At 33.6% G+C, this 19,149-nt stretch overlaps 1 protein-coding gene and 1 long non-coding RNA gene across 2 annotated transcripts; one reads left to right on the top strand and one right to left on the bottom strand.

Moving 5' to 3' along the window:
- Nucleotides 1-9,995: 9,995 nt before the first annotated feature.
- On the top strand, nt 9,996-11,286 carry LOC141719818 (uncharacterized). The gene is made up of 2 exons (XM_074522192.1): nt 9,996-10,388; nt 10,612-11,286. Exons 1-2 carry the CDS (start codon nt 9,996-9,998, stop codon nt 11,284-11,286), a joined length of 1,068 nt encoding a protein of 355 aa, XP_074378293.1.
- A 4,163-nt stretch (nt 11,287-15,449) lies between these two features.
- On the bottom strand, nt 15,450-17,869 carry LOC141717389 (uncharacterized). Its single transcript, XR_012573626.1, has 3 exons — nt 17,635-17,869; nt 17,058-17,310; nt 15,450-15,514 (listed from the first exon to the last, which is right to left on the bottom strand). It is a non-coding gene; the product is annotated as an uncharacterized LOC141717389 (long non-coding RNA).
- Between the last annotated feature and the right edge of the window lie 1,280 nt (nt 17,870-19,149).

Here is a 19,149-nt window from a genome sequence, read left to right as displayed (position 1 = left end):
TACAAACCCCTTGAAACTATCAGGAACTTGGCTAGCATCAGTAATAGCTAGGTAGTTTGTTCCTTTCTCCGGGATAGTTGCCCTAACATTGTTTTGTGCCATTGTTGTTTAGTGAGTGTGAATGAGTAAGAAAAATTAGTGAGAAAGGAGTGGAAATGAGAGAGAAATAAGTTTTGGATTGAAAGCTAGGTCACTTGAGATCTCGAAAGTTATAAGTATGTATATATATCGAGATGTCTGAGTATTTATAGTAAAAGAAAATGACTTGTCGAGAACTCAAAAATATACGTTTGGAATTAGTCTATCGAGAAGTCATTTTAAGAAATGAAATTACATATCGAGAAGTCATTTAAAATTACTCTTATAGAGAACTAGAAATTGACTTATCGAGATGTCAAATAAATACTCAGTTTGTCCAGAAATGGACTGAATTAATTCCAACTTTTATTTGAATAAATTAAAATTAAATTAGAATAAATTTGCCAAAACTATTTTACCAAAATAATTTATTAAATTAAATTATTCCAGTTCTGAGTTATTGATAAGTCTAGAAATTATAATTGTAGAGAACTCTATTAATTAACACTACTAGAGAACTCTACAAGGACATATCGATAAGTCAGAATTAATCTTATCGAGAAGTCACTCGAGAAGTCAGTAATATTGACTTGTCGAGAACTCACTCGAGAAGTCTTAAAATGACTTGTCGATAAGCCAGTTAGACTTATCGAGAACTCAGTTCTCTATATACTTTTGATCACTATAATTATGCCTTGTGTTAATTTTACATATTAAAGATGTAAATTAACAATTAAGCAGTTTACTTAGAATTTTTAAAAAAACTTCCAAGTTAAATTTTAAATTTTGAAAAATAAATATGCAGAGACTTCTGAAAAATTTATAATTCATATTTCAGTTAATTTCCAATTAAATCAAATAAAAGTTGATTTATTAGAAATTAATCTGCTGCAAAACATTAGCTGAGTTGTTGCCTTAGGATGAAGAATTAAGCATTCCAATTTCACCTACAAGTCTAGTGAAAGTTGCTTCATTCAAAGATTTAGTAAAAATGTCAGCTAATTATTTTTTCGTTGGAACAAAAATGAGCTCAATGGTACCATTTGTAGCACGTTCTCTAATAAAATGGTACCTTACATCAATGTGCTTTGTTCTAGAATGATTAAATGAATTAGCCACTATAGATATAGCACTAGTATTGTCATACATGATAGGTATTTTGTGTAACACTAGGCCATAATCCATTAGCTGATTTCTAATCCAAAGCACTTGAACACAACAATTTCCTGTAACTATGTATTCAACCTCTGCTGTAGAAGTTGATACAAATTATTATTTCTTACTATACCAGGATACAAGTCTTTGACCAAGAAATTGATAGTTTCCACTAGTACTCTTTTTGTCAACCCTGCATCCAACAAAATCTGCATCTGTGTAACCAATAGATTCAAAACCAGTTCCCTTAGGATACCATAATCCCAAGTTTGGAGTCCCTTCAAATATCTGAAAATCCTCTTCACAGCCATCAAATGTGATTATTTTGGATTGGCTTGGAATCTTGCACATAGACATGTAGCAAACATGATGTCTGGTCTACTTACAGTTAAATAAAGCAATGATCCAATCATCCCTCTATAGCTTGAGATATCTACACTCTTGCCCTTTTTATCTTCATCCAACTTTGTTGCAGTGGACATAGGTATAGATGCAGGTGAACAATCAACCATGCCAAACTTTTTCAATAAATCTTTAACAGATTTAGTTTGGATGATGAAGATTCCATCACTTCTTTCACTGACTTGAAGTCCAGGAAAATAACTTAATTCCCCCATCATACTCATTTCATATTCACTCTGCATGAGCCTAGAGAACCTTTGACATAGCTTTTCATTTGTAGAACCGAAGATGATATCATCCATTTAGATCTGAACTAGGATCATATCTTCACCATGTTTCTTGTAGAAGAGAGTCTTGTGTATAGTACCTCTAGTAAAACCATGTTTAAGTAGGAAATCTAACAGTGAATCATACCAAGCTCTAGGTGTCTGCTTTAGTCCATATAGAGCCTTGAGTAGCTTGTACACAAAATATGGAAATTCTGGATCTTCAAAGCCAGGTGGCTGTTGCACATAAACCTCTTCTTCTAGCTCACCAATTAGGAAGGCACTCTTGACATCCATTTGATACTCTTTAAAATTTGAATGTTCAGCAAATGCTAGAAAAATCCTTATGGCTTCAAGTCTTGCAACTGGAGCAAAAGTTTCATCATAATCAATTCCTTCTTCTTGTAAGTAGCCTTTTGCAACCAACCTTGCCTTGTTTCTGGTAACTACACCATTTTCATCCATCTTGTTTCTGAACACCCATTTTGTTCCAATTATGCTTCTATTCTTTGGTATAGGAACTAACTCCCAAACTTTGTTTCTTTCAAGATGATTCAGCTCTTCCTGCATGGCAGATATTCAATCAGGATCCAGTAGAGCTTCATTAATTTTCTTAGGCTCTACTTGAGACAGAAAACATGCATGTAGGCACTCAATAGCAGTTACACTTTTAGTTCTCACACCAATAATAGGATCACCAATAAGTGCTTCTCTAGTGTGACTCCTATCCCACTTTCTAGTAGGAGTTTGTTGACTTGTGCCTTCACCATTTTCTTCATAATTGATATGACTGGTAGATCCTTCTTCACTTTCTCCGCTATCAAATTCAGGTGTGTGAGATGAGCTTCCATTCCCATGATTTTCTTGTTCAGTATCCTCTTCATTTATCATCTGTTGTGCATCAACTTCATCTTCTCCATCAGAATCACTATCAATGTTGAGGTTTTCAAATGCAAGGGCTTCAGCTTCATTATCATCAAGGCATTCCAAGCCTGGACACTTGTCATCATCAAAAGTCATATCTGTGATTTCCATAATCTTCTTTTGATCAATCACATAAATCGTGTAGGTTGTTCTCTCCAATGAATATCCAAGAAAAATTGCTTCAAAAACCTTTGAGTCAAATTTTCCCACATATTTAGAGTTGTCTTTCAAAACGTAACACATGAAGATGCTTTACAGTAGGCTTTCTCGTAGACATGATTGAGTAAGGTGATTTTCCATGAGCCTTGTTAATGAGATATCTGTTTTGAGTATAGCATGCAGTGTTAACAGCCTCTTCCCAAAAACTTGTTGGCAACTTAGCGTCTTGGAGCATTGTTCTAGCAGCTTCAACTAATGTTCTGTTCTTTCTTTCAACTACTCCATTTTTTTGAGGTGTTTTAGCAACTGAGAATTCTTGAACAATGCCTTTGCTTTTGCAGAATTCACTCAATATTGCATTTCTGAATTCTGTTCCATTATCACTTCTTAATCTCTTAACACAATTGTAATCTTCAGCCTATTTTTCTATCTTCTTGATGTACTCAATTATGATGTGTGGAGTTTCATCTTCAGAGTGCATGGACTCTACCCAAGTATATCTTAAGAAATCATCCACCATCACAAGTGCATATTTGTTTCTTGAAATAGATAAGACATTTACTGGCCCAAACAGGTCCATGTGAATAAGCTGCAATGGTGCACTTATAGAATTCACAGTTTTTGACTTGTGACTTGATCTTTTCATTTTTCCTTTCTGACAAGTTTCACAGACTTCAACTTGAGCAAACTCCAGTTTAGGCATGTCTCTTACCAACTCCTTTTTGACCAAGGTGTTGATTGCCTTGAAATTTAGGTGAGACAATTTTTTATGCCAAAGCTTGCTTTTTTCTTCTGATGCCTTGGTGTAGAAGCAACAAATTCCATCCTTATTTGTTGAGTCCAAGTCTGCAACAAATAAGCTTTCTTTCCTTGATCCTTTCAGAGCTACTTTACCAGTTTTCTTGCTGATAAAAGTGCATTCTTCTTTGTTGAATAAAACTTCAAAGCCTTTGTCTGCATATTGGCTAACACTGCCCACAAGGGTTGGCTCAGTTGGTTAAAGAGGGGATAATTATCTTCTTGGTCACAGGTTCGAATCCCCACGGGAGGAGAATTTATGATTATGCCTCATCAGTCAGAGCTTGTCGCTTAATTGCGGTTTACCTTGGTTCACGTGGTTTGCAGGCTATTGCATGAGCCCGTAGGGTTTACCCAGTGCGCACACGAAGGGTAGCGGCTGCGGGTTACCTACGATAAAAAAAATTGGCTAACACTGAGAAGATTCACTTCAAGACCATCTACCAGTGCTACATCATCAATGACAACATTTCCAGAAACAATGTTGCCATATCCCATTGTGAATCCTTTGTTGTTGTCTCCAAAGGTTACCAAAGGGCCATCCTTCTCCTCAAACTGTGATAGCAGGGCCTTATCACCTATCATATGCCTGGAACATCCACTGTCTATGATCCATATGACTTTCTTCATTTTGTCCTGCACACAATGAGTTTTAAGTGTATTTAGCAACCCAAGCAGTGTTGGGTACTTTCTTCTTGTTAACTGATTTAGTAGAAGTAGAATGAGTAGTTTCAGATAAAATAGAATTCATTGACTGCTTTGTATTTTCCCTTTCTGTTGTAGACCCAATTTTTGTTTCTTTGAGGTCCACTCTCAGTTCGTGGAAACTCTTCATCACTTTCAAGTTGCAAGGGATGCAATCAAACTTGTCACAGAATGAGTAGGAATCATTTTCATCTGCTTCATTGTATTTGCAGGCTCCTTCAGTTGGCTTGCTAACTGCCTTTTTACAAGGTGAGTTAGGTGATTCACAGAGCCACATTTTTCACATTTCTTTCTTGGAGCATCTGCAACATATGCAAAATTGTTGCTTTTGTTTATCCCAATTTTCCCATTTCTATTTTTCTTCTTCTTTCTTGCATCTTCAGTCTTGGTTTCTTTGACAGGTGTCTTGGGACTTTGTTTATCCATCAGCTTCTCTTCAGTTTTGGAAGATTGAGTTGCTTCTGTATTTTTCTTCTATTTATCCTCATCAATAATTTCTTGCTTGATAATCAACTCTTCTTCACTGAAGTTAACTTCACATGCCTTGAACATAGGTGATACAACCTTTTTCAGCATAGCTGGAACATTTTCATTTTCTGTTGCTTTTCCTTTGTCACCTATCTCTATCTTCTTCCTGTTCAAAACATCATAATCAAGACCAATAGCAATATTTGCACATGGCTTGTTTTTCTCATGGTATTGTCCAACCAACTCAGATGCATTTCTGAAGGACTTCAACTTCACTTCATTCTTTTCCAGCTTCTCCCTTAGCACTGCTTCAATTTCACTCACACACTTGAGCTTGTTCTTCAGATATGCATTCTCTTGTCTTACAGCTTCAAGCTCCACCACCAACAGTTCAGCTTCTTGTTTTTCACTCTCAAGTTTTTCATTTATCTTTATCAGTCTGCTAATTTCTTCATTAGCAGAAACCATACTTGTGTGAATGTTTCGTGCTCATCTTCTCTACAGTTTCCTTATATTGACTCACAGTTAAATCAATTATGGTAAAAGTTGGTACCTGTATTTTAGATGAGGATGATTCTCCTTGCTCCAAGGTCATAAGTGCATAATTTCCAAATTCTTCATCTTCATCATTTTCAGAATCATCCCAACTTTTCCCCTCTGCAATATAAGCTTTGCTTTGCTATTTCTTCAGAAGAGCTTCATACTTTGCTTCCTGTTCAAGATAAGCTTTATCTTTCTTTGCTTTCTTGGGTTTCCTACATTCTGTAGCAAAATGGCCTAATTCATCACAATTGTAGCACCTTATCTTCGATCTGTCAACAGATCCAGTTTTGTAACCATTGTTGCTATCAGAAGTGTATTTCCCTTTTCCTTTCCAGCTGTTGTCTTTGTTGAAAGACTGTCCTTTACCCTTGAAGTATATTGGCTTCTTTACTCTAATGTTAGAGAACTTTCTTGCCAAATAGGCCATTGACTGATCTAGCTCATCCAATTCAGCAACGGTGTAGAACTCATCTTCTTCCAATTCCAGAATTACTTGTTCCTTATAGTCATTGATTATTTGCTCACTTGTTGAGGCAACTGGAGTTTGGGATCTTGGCTCATCATTAGAGGTCTGACCATCATTGACAATTAGAGCACTGGAAGCATCCATAACATGCCCTTGGCCAGCTCTTAATGATTTTCTTTAAATCATTTCTAATTCATATGTCTTTAATATTCCATAAAGAACTTTCAGTGTTATCCTGCTTAGATCTCTCCCTTCTCTGATTGCTGAGATTTTCTGTTCCAAATGGTCAGGGAGTGTGAGCAAAAACTTCAAGTTCACCTCTTCAGCTTTATAATATTTATCATGCAGCTGCAAGTCATTTATCAGCTTGTTAAACCTTTCAAACACATCAGTGATGCTTTCTTTTGGCTTAGCCATAAAACCCTCATACTGTGAAATCAGTATCCTTCTTTGATTTGACCTAAGTTCCTCAGTTCCTTCACAGAGTATTTCAATCTTTTCACAAATCTATTTGGCAGTGTCACAGTTAACAATGTTGTTGTACATTACATTGTCAAGTGACTCTATCAATATCAACTGCAAGCCACTAACCAGGGAAACCTTTTCTTTCTCAGACTCAGTGTACTCAGAAGGATCTTTTGGAGCATAATGAGTTGGGATAACCATGTCTCCATCTGTAGATTCCTCAACTCTAACCATAGGAGTGAAGGGTCCATTTTTGAGAATCTGAATGTAGAGTGGATTATCCATCCTGATAAACAACAACATTTTCTTCTTCCATAGAGTGTAGTTGGTTTTATCAAATTTAGGGATTTTGATGCTACTGATTTTCTATGTATTCATTCATCCAAGATCTTGAATCCGTTTACTTTCAAATTTTTCTCTGATACCACTTATTAGGTAATGAATTACACACATGGGGGTGAATATGTTTTACTGTTTTTAAGCTTTTCTTGAACTATTTTGGTTGTGAACAGAGTAAATCAAATCTTATAGTGAAATGTGTTAATACACAAATTAAACATGCAATAATAAAGAACACAGATCTTTCAAAACTCACTTAATTTTATATTAAAATTAAGAATGTTTTGCTATAAAATTTCTAGGCTCTTTGTTGATAAGGAGCTTAGCTTCTTTCTTGAAAGAATACCAGAGTTCCTGATCTAAAAATGTTACTACTAACAAAGGACCAGTGTTAACTTTATAAGATAGTTAACTTCTGGTTTGCACAGTGTATAATAAGAAATTACTTTTTAATTTAGTAAACTGTCACTTGTCATTTCCATTTTAGGAAAAGTGTATCTTCCATTTCTGGCTTAGCAAATCTTTGCACATTGTGTTAACTTTGATCTTCTTTTGTCAGGTAATCTTCACCGTTGATCTTGCACACTCTTCAAGCTGCTTTTTGTAGACTTGTCAATCCAGCTGGTTGGATTGTTTATTGATTGTTAATCATGGATATTGAACTGGTATGCAATTTTGTAATTTGAGATTTTACCTCGAGATCTCCAGTTTGGTCTACAGAGAACTTGAAATCTCGATAAGTATATTGGCTTATCGAGATCTCTAGTACTCCATAGTTAATTTGACTTGTAGAGGTCTCTGAGTTCTCTATAAGAGAATTTGGCTTGTCGAGATCTCTAGTCTTCATATATTCACTTGACTTATCGATATCTCTGAGTTCTCTAGTGGCTTATTGACTTGTCGATAACTCAGAGTTCTCTAGTAAAATTTGACTTATCGAAAAACTCAGAGTTCTCTAGTTAATATTGGTTTATCAATATCTCTGAGTTCTCTAGTGGAATTTGACTTATCGATAACTCAAAGTTCTCTAATGAATGTTGAATCATCGATAACTCTGAGTACTCTAGTGAAGAAATGACTTGTCGACATCTCCAATCTTCATGTCTTCAATTTGGCTTGTCGATATCTCTGAGTTCTCTAGTAGCTTTCCTGAGTTCTCTATAAGTCATTCTGGAGTTCTCGAATGACTTCTCTATAACACTAAATCTGTGACTTGTAGAGATCTTGACTTAGAATATTTTTCTCAAAACAGATTTATTCAACTCCAAGCTTCTTCGTAATTCTTCTGAGGCATAATCTTCTTGATCTTCTTCCAGATAGAATTCTTAGGCACACTGTTTACAGAAAAAGACTCCAGTCTGCTCCTTTGACATTTTTACAGACTTTACATGTTACAAGTACAAAATACAAATTAAGATTATAATACAACTTACTTAGGGTTGTCAATTTGACTTAGTCTTGTTAAGGTACAGGCATGTCTTGCACAATAGTACTCATAAATACGAATCCAACAATATCACTCATGACTATATTTGATCTTATAGATTAGACGTAAATTAGTAGTCAATCGCTTACCATGAATATTATAAAAAGTCAAAATAGGAAACGTAATATGGGACGACGGGAGTACTAAATTGCACTCAAGTACTAAGACCATCTCCAAGGCTATAAGCCCTTGGCTAAAATGTCTACCTAGCAAGTGAACACTGCAAAATATAGCCAATGTCTTTTGTTTTTACTTCTCTAATCGGCCATTTAGCCATCCATTCTTTGTTGGCTATATATAGCCAAACACTACAGATCTCTAAGACTGTCCCCGTAAGCTAGATAATTTATTTATTCACTTTATGCACCTCTTTAAAGCCATCTCCAACATCTGTGATCTAAAAATTCAAATGTGGATCACCAACTAATCCAAATACTGATCCCAATTTCTGATCAACTCCAACAGTGTGATCCAAATATTTGATCCAAATTAGTTTTTATATATAATAATATATAAATATCATATTAAGCAATTTTATCTTAAATTTATCGTTTAATCATTATAAACAATTTATATAACATTTCATAAATTAATTAAATCAAAAAAATTTGATACACATAAAAATATTAAAATTGTGCACTTAATTTACGAAAAACACATTCATCGCAATAATTAACATACAAAATATTATTGATACACACTAATTTTCTGAATTAGTATATTCTTCCCATAAATGCTCAATTAATGCATCTCTAAGTGCAATATGTGCCTCTTTATTTTTATTTTTTTAAAGCAGTCCAGGAATTCTTGGAATCGAGTATTTTCATCGATCGGAATAGTCTTAACTTCTGGATTCAGCATTTCTGACTCTTCAATGTACTTGTATTTAAATTTTAATAAAATTATGTTTTCTCATTATTTTAAGTTTTAGTTTAAAAAGAAATTTTTTTAACTATTAATTATATTTTGTTATTAAATATATAATTAAAAAATCAAGAATTAATTTAAAATCTCATAAACTACATATAACAAAATCATTATTTTATATTAAACCAAGTGATCCAAATTTGGATCAGTGAACATTAGTGATCCAAATTTGGATCACTGTTGGAGGAGAATTTGGGGTAATCTGCCCCAAATTTGAATTTTTGGATCACTATTGGGCAAATACCTCATGTTCATGTATCTTATCTTTTATTTATTTATTTATTTATTTATTTATAGTCAGATAAATTATTTAAATATTGGTTATAATCTAATTTTTCATAATATTAAAAGTATAATTTTAGTTATTACATAAAATTATTAGTGTTAATATAAATGTATTTAAATTTATTAAAATATATAACCGCGATTTCAAATCAATTGGAATTAATAGTATTTTCTGAAAATTTAAATTTTATTGAAAATTATTGTTAAAAATTATACTCCCTCTGTACCCAAAAGCTTTTCTCATATTGTGAATTGCACAGGTTTTAAGAAACAATGATTAGCAAAGTTAATTTCAAAAAGTTAAAAAAAAAAACAGGGAAAAAGTGCAGACAAACTCCCGCCTAATTCAATACTCCCACTAATTTGTACATAAAATATTGAAATTACAAGTTAGTGGGATTATTACAACCAATCAAAATGGAGCATTAGTATCACACAGATTATGCTAAAAAATATAAGTACAGAATGAAAATTTTACAAGTACAAATTGGAAAAAGCTGCATCATTGCTTTGCCCCATTTATTCAAAAATGAGTCTTTCCTTCCCTTTTGATTTGAATCTACCAGCTGAAGAAACAGGGCAAACACATGAAGAGGAGGATGTTCATCATCACAAATCAAGGGCAAAGCTCAGCTGTGACAGTAGAATGCAAATTGTAATATGGCTTCTGAACAACCAGATAGAGGGGAAACTCAAACATGGTGCAATCCAAGAAGTGACAACTTTATTCAATGTAACAAGGAGGACAATAAGCACAATATGGGAAATTTCAAGGAGGCAAAACAGAGCAAGTCAGCCATACAACATGTCAACAAATGGACATAACTCAGGGAGGAAAAGAATACAAGTGCAGCCAAGTACAATAACTGGAATAAACATGGGAGACAGAGCATGCATAAGGGACTTGGCAGTACAACTTAAGGTATCATCAACAACAACAAATAGAATGATAAATAGGGGACTAATTAAACCACACACAAACCCTTTACATCCTGCTTTGAAAGAGGCAAATCTCTTTCAAAGGGTTTAATGGGTTCTGAACTTATTAATGGGAAGTACACCTACAACAAAGAGGCAGTACTGTCCAATGTTCAATTTTGTACACATTGATAAAAAGTGGTTTTTATCTTAGTAAAAAATCACAGAGAGTATACCTTGAAAGGAATGAAAAAGGCAAGTACAGAGTAGAAAAGTCAAGCAAATTCATACCAAAGGTCATGTTTACAGCAGCTATAGCTAGACCAAGATTTAATCAAGAGAATACAGAGTGTACCTTTGATGGGAAGATAGGTATCTTCTCATTCACTTACCAAGAACCAGCTAGGAGAGCATCCAAGTACAGAGCAAAGGGGACAGTGGTCACAAAGGTTGTTGAATCAGTGGGGAGAAAGGAAACAAGAAGCATGTTAATCAATGACATTATACCAGCTATCATGCAAAAATGGCCAGTGAGTGAAGGACATAAAACAATATACATACAGCAAGATAATGCAAGAACACACATAACCCAAGATGACCCAGAGTGGCAACAAGTACATAAACAAGGGGACTTCACTTTCTATATGGTGCAACAACCACCAAATAGCCCAGATTTGAATATTCTGGACTTAGGTTTTTTTAGAAGCATTCAATCTTTGATGCACAAAAAGATGCCAAAAGATGTGGATGACATGTTGAATGCAGTGCATCAGGCCTTTTATGAACTAGATCCAAGGACACTAGCAAATGTATGGTTGTCATATCAATATGTTATGAATGAAGTGCTCAAGGTAAAAGGCTCAAATGACTACCTAGTGCCTCATGTAAACAAAAAAAACTAGCAGCTGAAGGTAGGCTACCAATTCAAGTGACAACACCAATGTGGGCAGTACATGAAGCATGGAATTACATTAGGGGACCTAACAGAGCATCAACTTCAACAAGTTAAGTGGAGAATATAAGCCTATTTTATTTTCAATGTAATAGTGCTACAAGTAAGCTTAGTTTTAATCAGCCTATGTATTAAAATTGAGCTTAGTTCTAAGCACATTTTGTATATATTGATCTCAGATTGTCCCCAAGTATCATTGACAACCTCCACAACCACTAAGCACACACTGAATCAACATGGCACATTAGGGAAGTCATTTGTCTCAGCCAAATTATGAACATTCATCATCGATCACCCTAAAGGAATACACAAAGAACACTATAATCGGATACACAATCACAATCAGTGCAAAACAAGCGAATCCACAAGGAATACAGGGAATTACAACAGTTATAGCAACTACATCACATTGGATACATGGAATTACACAAAGAACACTACAATCCACCACTGACTGACACAATCCACCACTGAACTACACAATCCACCAGTTAGTTACACAAAAACCAATCGGAAATAACCACAATCGGATACACAATCACAATCAGTGCAAAACAAGCGAATCCACAAGGAATTAAAATTAATAAACACAATTGAATACATGGTTAAGCACAACAAGTCAATCATGGTAAATATAAGCACCAAAACCAGTAGTTTATGATGAATATACGCACAAAATAACCAAAAAAATGAAAGAATGATTTCTTACAAAGTCGATTAAGACCTAGAGCATGCATCTTCAGACTCGCCCGCCGCCTCCAAGTCGTCGCTCGACGGATCCGGAGCAACAACGGTGGCCACAGTCTTCGCAACTGAAGAAATAGGGGAATGAGGCGCATCGTCTTCATCAAAGGGAACTTCGATCTCACTTGTATGCAACCCCGATTTAGGGGTTTCATCCACCGTATTCTCTGATTTCGCCGCTGATTCCTCAAATGGAGTTCGACCACAACCCATTCGGACCTTTTCCCGACAATAAGTGTGGTTCCCCTCACACCAATCACCTTTATCACAGTGATTGGGATTGGAGCACTCGTACACGTTGGTGGATTCATCATCGGAATCAGAAAACCCGTAATTACCGCTCATTTGTGTGAATAGAAATTAGGGTTTTGGTGGCGGAGAGGAAATAGAAGGGAGTGATGAAGTGAAAGAGACGGGGAGTAGGAAATGGAATGATTAGGTAAAAAAATAAAACTGGTGACCCTGGCCCATTAAGCCTAGTAGTGGGTTTTAATATTAGTATAGTTTTCAGTTTTTGTGTTAAAAAAGGAAAGTGAGAAAAGTATATTGATTTACCTAAAAAAAAAGTGGGAAAAGTTTTTAGGGACGGAAGGAGTATTAGACTATTTTCATGCCAACCAATATAACTAACCCCGTTGGAGATGCAATAACCGTGACCCTGGCATAACTTCTTTCTTTCACTTGATGCACGACTGGAGAAACAGCATACTACTTTTCTGCCTGGATGAAGAAATGGAAGTCTATGATTAATTTTATTTAACATATACAACGGTCATTGAGCGACTCGTACCGCGCTGACAATGACAGCTAAACACTTGGGTTTTGATGAAGTGATCACATAGCCCACAATTTTAATGTTCACAAAAGTCCTGCAACCATAGTTGGTTTTAGGGGCTGTGGAACCAACAAAGAATTGCAATAATTTAGTACTGAACGTGTACTTCTGCAATTAATTATTGTTAAAACTATTTCCTTCTTTAATTATTTTAAAATAAAATAAATATTGTATCATTGTGTTATATTTAAATTATGTTATTTTTATTAAATAATTCAACTATAATAAAATTAAGTATTTCATAAATTTTTGTAAAAAAATATATCACCGAATAATAATTTTACAATTCAAATATAATAATATTCATTTCATATTTATTATTATTAAATTATTTCGAGAAACGTTTATCGGAGAATTTTTTTAATTCGTAAACTTATTACACCATGAGTTTATGAATCAAAAATCATACCGTGTACACGATTCTCAAATTAATATAATAGTAGTAATAATTAAACGAGTAATATTTTTTTTTTTAAAATAATAATATGGTATTATTTAATAAAATATATTTTTACTAAATTTATAAAATATTTTTTGAAAGATATAAATGTGAACATAAGAAGTCCATATTGAAAATAGTTTATTTATTATATTTGAATATTATATATATATATTTCAAATTTAAATGTTCAAAATTCTCCATTTCGAAAAAATGATAGAAATTATACTCAAAGTACTTCTTTCGTGATTATGATGGGTTAAAATAGTTTGATACATAATTGTATATTATTCTTTTCTAACCGGACTTTATATCATTAATAAATTATTCTAAATTAATATTATATTTGTTAAATTATTATTTTTTATTTTTTAGTGTACTTATTTTACCAAAATAGGAGGTAGAATAAATAATATTTATGTTCAAAAAATTTTAAAAAATGATATCAGAATTTTATATAAAATCAACAAGGGGTAACAAATTTATAATGAATTTTAAATTTTTTTATTAATTTTTTTGTGACACAAAAAAATTGTTTAAAAAAAATGAAAAAAAATTCACTACATATACTTCCGCAATGAATCACTGCGGAAGGAGAGAAATTTTTTTATAATTCGCGCATCACTGACGCGTTGCTTGGTTGTAAAATTTAATACTCGCAATGTATACTGACGCGTTGTTTTGTTAGAAAATTGAATACTCCTTCGACAATGATTCATTGCGGAAGTATTAAATGCACTTTCAACAACCTTCTTCCGCAATCTGCTGCGATGAATCATTGCGAAAGCATTAAATGCACTTTCACCTACCTCCTTCCGGAGCATTAAATGCATTTTCACCAATTTTTTTTTTCGAATTTTCAAATATAAATTACATAAAAAATTATAAAAAATTGAAAATAATATAAATTTTGTCAAAAAATTGTACATTTTTTCTGTAATTTTTTGAGTTTTTTTTATTTTTCCTTTTTTATTACTTAATTCTAATTTTCATATTTAAATTACTTAAAAAATCATAAAAAAAATAAAATTAATACAAATTTAGTCAAAAAATTACAATATTTATTTTCTTAAAGTTTTTATTTTCCTACATTTTTTATGGAATTCTTTAAAAATATTTTTATTTTTCCTTTTTTTTATCACTTAATTCGAAATTTTCAAATTTAATTACTTTAAAAATCATAAAAAATTGAAAATAATATAAATTTACTTGTGGAAAGAAAATAACAAGAAATTGCCTCTGTTATTGTCTTAATTGCTTGAAATTATCTCAGTTATACCTATTTTTGAATTTTAATCGAATAAAATCAGTTAACTACGGAAAATAAAATTTATCAGTTTTTATGACGTTCCGCAATGATTCATTACGGAATAGTTGGTTGGCTGTGAAATAAACGGGAAGGGAACCCTTTAATGTTACTTTAATTTCTTATTTTGTAGTTTCTTGTTTTAATTTATTAAGTTTTTTTGACTTAGAAATGATTTATAAAATATATTATATATAGTATTTTAACCTAAGGAAAAGTCACAAAATGAAAGTTGAAAGTAACGTGTAAATGCACCAGCTACATGATCACTTCAACATAGCTACCGCTGTTTACATACCGTGTTCAATGACCTTGGTTTGTCTCAAAAAATTCTTTTATTATATTTTTTTACCTAATCATGACTTTCCATTTTCTCATCCAACAGCAGAAAAGCTGACATATAATTGCCGCGGACCAGCACCGCTGTATATGATGTACGAAACTAGAACATACTGTCACACATTTACAAATTTGATGCAATAGAGTTCCAAACGCTGGGCAAGAAACCTATGCATGTTTTGTGAAGATTGACATGACCCATTTATAAATTAATTTTGAAGAGTACTCTCTTATTTATTAAGCTATATATGCATGTTTAATATTTACACTCTCTTAGTTTATACACTATCTTTATATGTATGCAATTTTGATATTTACTCTAATAGTTCATATGTTATTGTTATGTCCTTGAGTACTACCACAGATAAATGTCTTTTTAAAAAACCCTCTAAAAACAAAATGAAAGGCAACAAATCATACCTCCTAATGATCCGAGACCCTACTCTATAAGCACACTGGACTTGTTTTATAGTCATCCTACACGGAAGCCTCTGACGTGACTTGTGAAGCAACCCCTTGGACACAGAAAAACCAGAAGAAAGAAAGTTAAGAATAAGGTCAAATTGTGGTAAGTCACAGGCATGCATGAGCAGTTTATTAGTCTACAGAGATGTATCACAACTCACAAGCATTGAGTTGGTCAGTCTCTTCACACTCTTCCACTTAATTTATTAGTTTTTAATATGTCAAAAGTTTAATTCATATATGCAGGGTAAATTTGTTCATACTGATGACTGTGCTAAATGAAAGGAAATCTAATTGATGAAATGACTACGAGTTCGTTTGAGGTATCTTAAAAAAAATTACTTTTTACTTATATCTCAAACAGCCAAGTGCTAGATGAAACCAGGTCTCCTAAAGAAGTGCCAAAATTTGTTGATTAAAAAATGATGAACATTCAGGGTATCAGCTGTTGCAGATGCAGCAGTTAGCTAAAAATAAATTGTTGCAGATGTAGTAGTGCACAGAAAAAAGAGAGGGGGAATGGTGCAGCAAATATCACACACGACTTGAACCCAGTCAGATTCATGACACAAATTACAGGCCTGATTAACCTGAATATGTCTCTTTTTCCTAAAATTTATTCCTTTAAAATTATATATTTATTTAAATTATATTTCCGTAAAATTTAGGCTCCCCGAAATTTGCTACAGACCTGAATACGACCTTAAACTTTGTAGTCTGCAAAAGTCGATTAGCAGATTAATGGTTCTTTGACAGACAGCCTAGTCCAAGGGTAATTCCCCTCCCTCCCCTCAAGGACAAATGGTAAAGTTCATGAATCCAATTCTCACTCCCCACTCCCTTTCTAATTAAGAAATTTAATAAAACTGGAAACATATGTTACATTCCTAATGTAGTACTACTGAATTATGAGATCGAATGAGGTAGATAACAGGACTGAAGAATGAAACATAAATAACTTGAAGGTTTTTTCACCATGTCACAATCACGTCGTCATTAAGATAATAGCTGACATGTGCCTCGGGCAGTGCTGCAGTTCAATTCAACTATGATTTATGCTAATCATATTGTGTTCCGAAACATATGTATATTCAGAGGCGGATCTAGGGGGTCCCGGGGTCCCTGGTTCCCCCTAAATTCCCAAATATCATTGAGTTTTGTATTTTTAATTTAATTTGCTACTATAACCTAAATGGTTGTTATTGTTGTGGTTCTCCATGAAAACCAAGGATTGAACCCATTCCCCTACATTTTCTTTATAAATTTGTGTTTTGCTGTATATACCTCTTCAATTTTTACATTTTTATATAAGTCAAACCATATAAATCTTGGAGAACACGTGATGCATCATGGTGAACCGGTGATATTTACAAATTATTTTTCGAACCTTATAATTTTTCATTAATGGTTTTCAAACTTTCAAGTAAAATAAAAAAGTTTGCGCATGAAAGTTTGACATGAAAATTTTTTCGGATGTTACGAATGAAAGTTTGGCACGAAAAATTTTCAGACCCCCCTAAAAAAGATTTCTGCGTCCGGCACTGTTTATATTAATCATTGATTTGCTTCAGGGCTTCAGGGCAAGAAACTTACCTAGTTGTGGGGCTGCCTGCAGTCACGGCCTTCATGTCATAGTAAGCTTAAACAGTTAAATTAGACTGTGACATCCATTCTCGTTGGCATAGCAGAGCAACCTTTCCATCATTGGAGAGTCATATTTCCACCCTGGTTAATAAAACTGTTTTCATAGCTGGAAACCCTATGAATCATCTCGGCCCCAATCTCGGTTCCAATCAAGTTCACAAATTGAACATTAGATGCCCTCAATGTCAGCCCTTTATCAAACCTATTTTATACGATAAAAAATTTAATAAGATACCTCGCCACAACAAAGACTTCAATAGACCATTATTCAAGATAAGTTTATAAAAATAATACTTCCTTCTTCCAACAAAGCATTCTGTAATCAGAAAGCATGAGGATTTAATGGTTTTCTCAAGCATCTTGTTCCACATGAAGATATCATTTCGTTTTATACATTTGTAACTGTTGGTATATATAGTTACATACCTGGCCTAGATATAGGAAATGCACAACAAACTACTAGATCCCAACAATGTGCAAAAGATGAAAGGAGATTTTTTTTTTGGAGAAAAAAAATAGCTATTACCGTTTGCAGTCAGATGACTCAGATTTTAATTTGAAGTGATTTGGGTGCCTACTGAGTACTGATAGTGATAACGTCCTTCCCTCTTCATGTCAGGTTGCGGGTTCTATACATGTGGGAGGTGAGATTCCTGATTATTAGAAGGAATTATCAAGAACCTCGATAGTATTCATACATTGACGAAGCACTAGGGAAAAGCCCAAACAGCTACCAAGATGCAGACACAGATACTAAAAAAAAAAACTGGATACCCCATAACGAGAAATCAAATCTATCAGAATAGAAGCAAACAACCCAAGTAGAGTTTGGCATAGACAATAGAAAGTTGTGATCGTACTTGTAATCTTTGATCAAAAAGTCTGCAGAAAGTACCCTCTATCAAATAATATGGTAGTTCCGCATTTGTAATTACAAAAATGTAGTACATAAATGATCCAATTTTTTTTTTTTTTTAATATTAAATTTACCCCCTAAGCAAGATAGTTTCCCCTCACCTGAAGTATCAACACTTATCTTCAAGCTTTACCTTACTCTAATAGTTTGCAGAGCAATTACAGGGTCACTGAATGAAGTTATACAACAACGAAAGTAAAACCCAAATCGAATAAACAAGAATAAGAAAATAAACGACAATCACTCGAGATAAAAATTTACGTGGTTCAGAAATTCCTACTCCACAAGCCGCACTAATTTTGTATTGATCTCTCACAATTTGTTGTGTTATGATTTTACAAATATATGAGTATTTATAAGAGAAAAAATTAGGCCTAAATCAAAATTATAATCCAAATCTAAAAAATAAACTAATCCATAAACTAATCTGAATCTGAATAGTCTATTTTCATGGGTTTAATTAATAGACTCCACAAACCCAACAATCTCCCACTTGGAGTCTAGTCACATCTTCACTTCACTTTTGTAAGTCTAGTAAAATCAATTCTTCAATTAATAACTCTAACTAGTGCAATGCCTTCTCAACAATCAATTCTGAAGGCCTTTTGAAACTACGCAAAACATCAACTTTTCATTCTTAACCACCTTAGTCAACATATTTGCAGGATTCTTTGAATCAAGGATTTTCTTCAAGGACAAAGTACCATTGCATATCAACTCTCTTGTAAAGTAATATCTCAGCTGAATATGTTTCGTCCTAGCATGAAACACATGATTCTTCGCAAGATGAATAGCACTCTGACAGTCGTTATATAAAGCACTGTCCTCCTGTTTCTTGCCCAACTCCTCAAGAAAATTCTTCAACCAAATCATCTCCTTGCTAGCTTCAGAGATAGCCATATATTCTGCTTCTGTGGTTGAAAGAGCAACACTCTTTTGAAGTCGAGATATCCAACTAACTGCGGTGCTACCCAAAGTGAAAATATAACCCGTTGTACTTTTTCTTGTATCCAAATATCCCCCCAAATCTGCATCAGAGAACCCTTCCAAGATAACATCTTTCTTACTGAAACATAGTGCAACCTTGGATGTGCCTTTCAAGTAGCGTAACAACCACTTGACTGC

The sequence above is a fragment of the Apium graveolens genome, chromosome 4 (assembly GCF_009905375.1).
Source record: "Apium graveolens cultivar Ventura chromosome 4, ASM990537v1, whole genome shotgun sequence".
NCBI classification, from domain to species: domain Eukaryota; kingdom Viridiplantae; phylum Streptophyta; class Magnoliopsida; order Apiales; family Apiaceae; genus Apium; species Apium graveolens.
This window is presented reverse-complemented; position numbering and strand designations above follow the sequence as displayed.

Coding starts and splice junctions, on each gene's coding strand:
- LOC141719818 (XM_074522192.1), top strand. CDS start 9,996: ATGAGTCTTTCCTTCCCTTTTGATTTGAATCTACCAGCTGAAGAAACA. Junction 10,389..10,611: donor ACTTGGCAGTACAACTTAAG/GTATCATCAACA, acceptor AAAAAATCACAG/AGAGTATACCTTGAAAGGAA.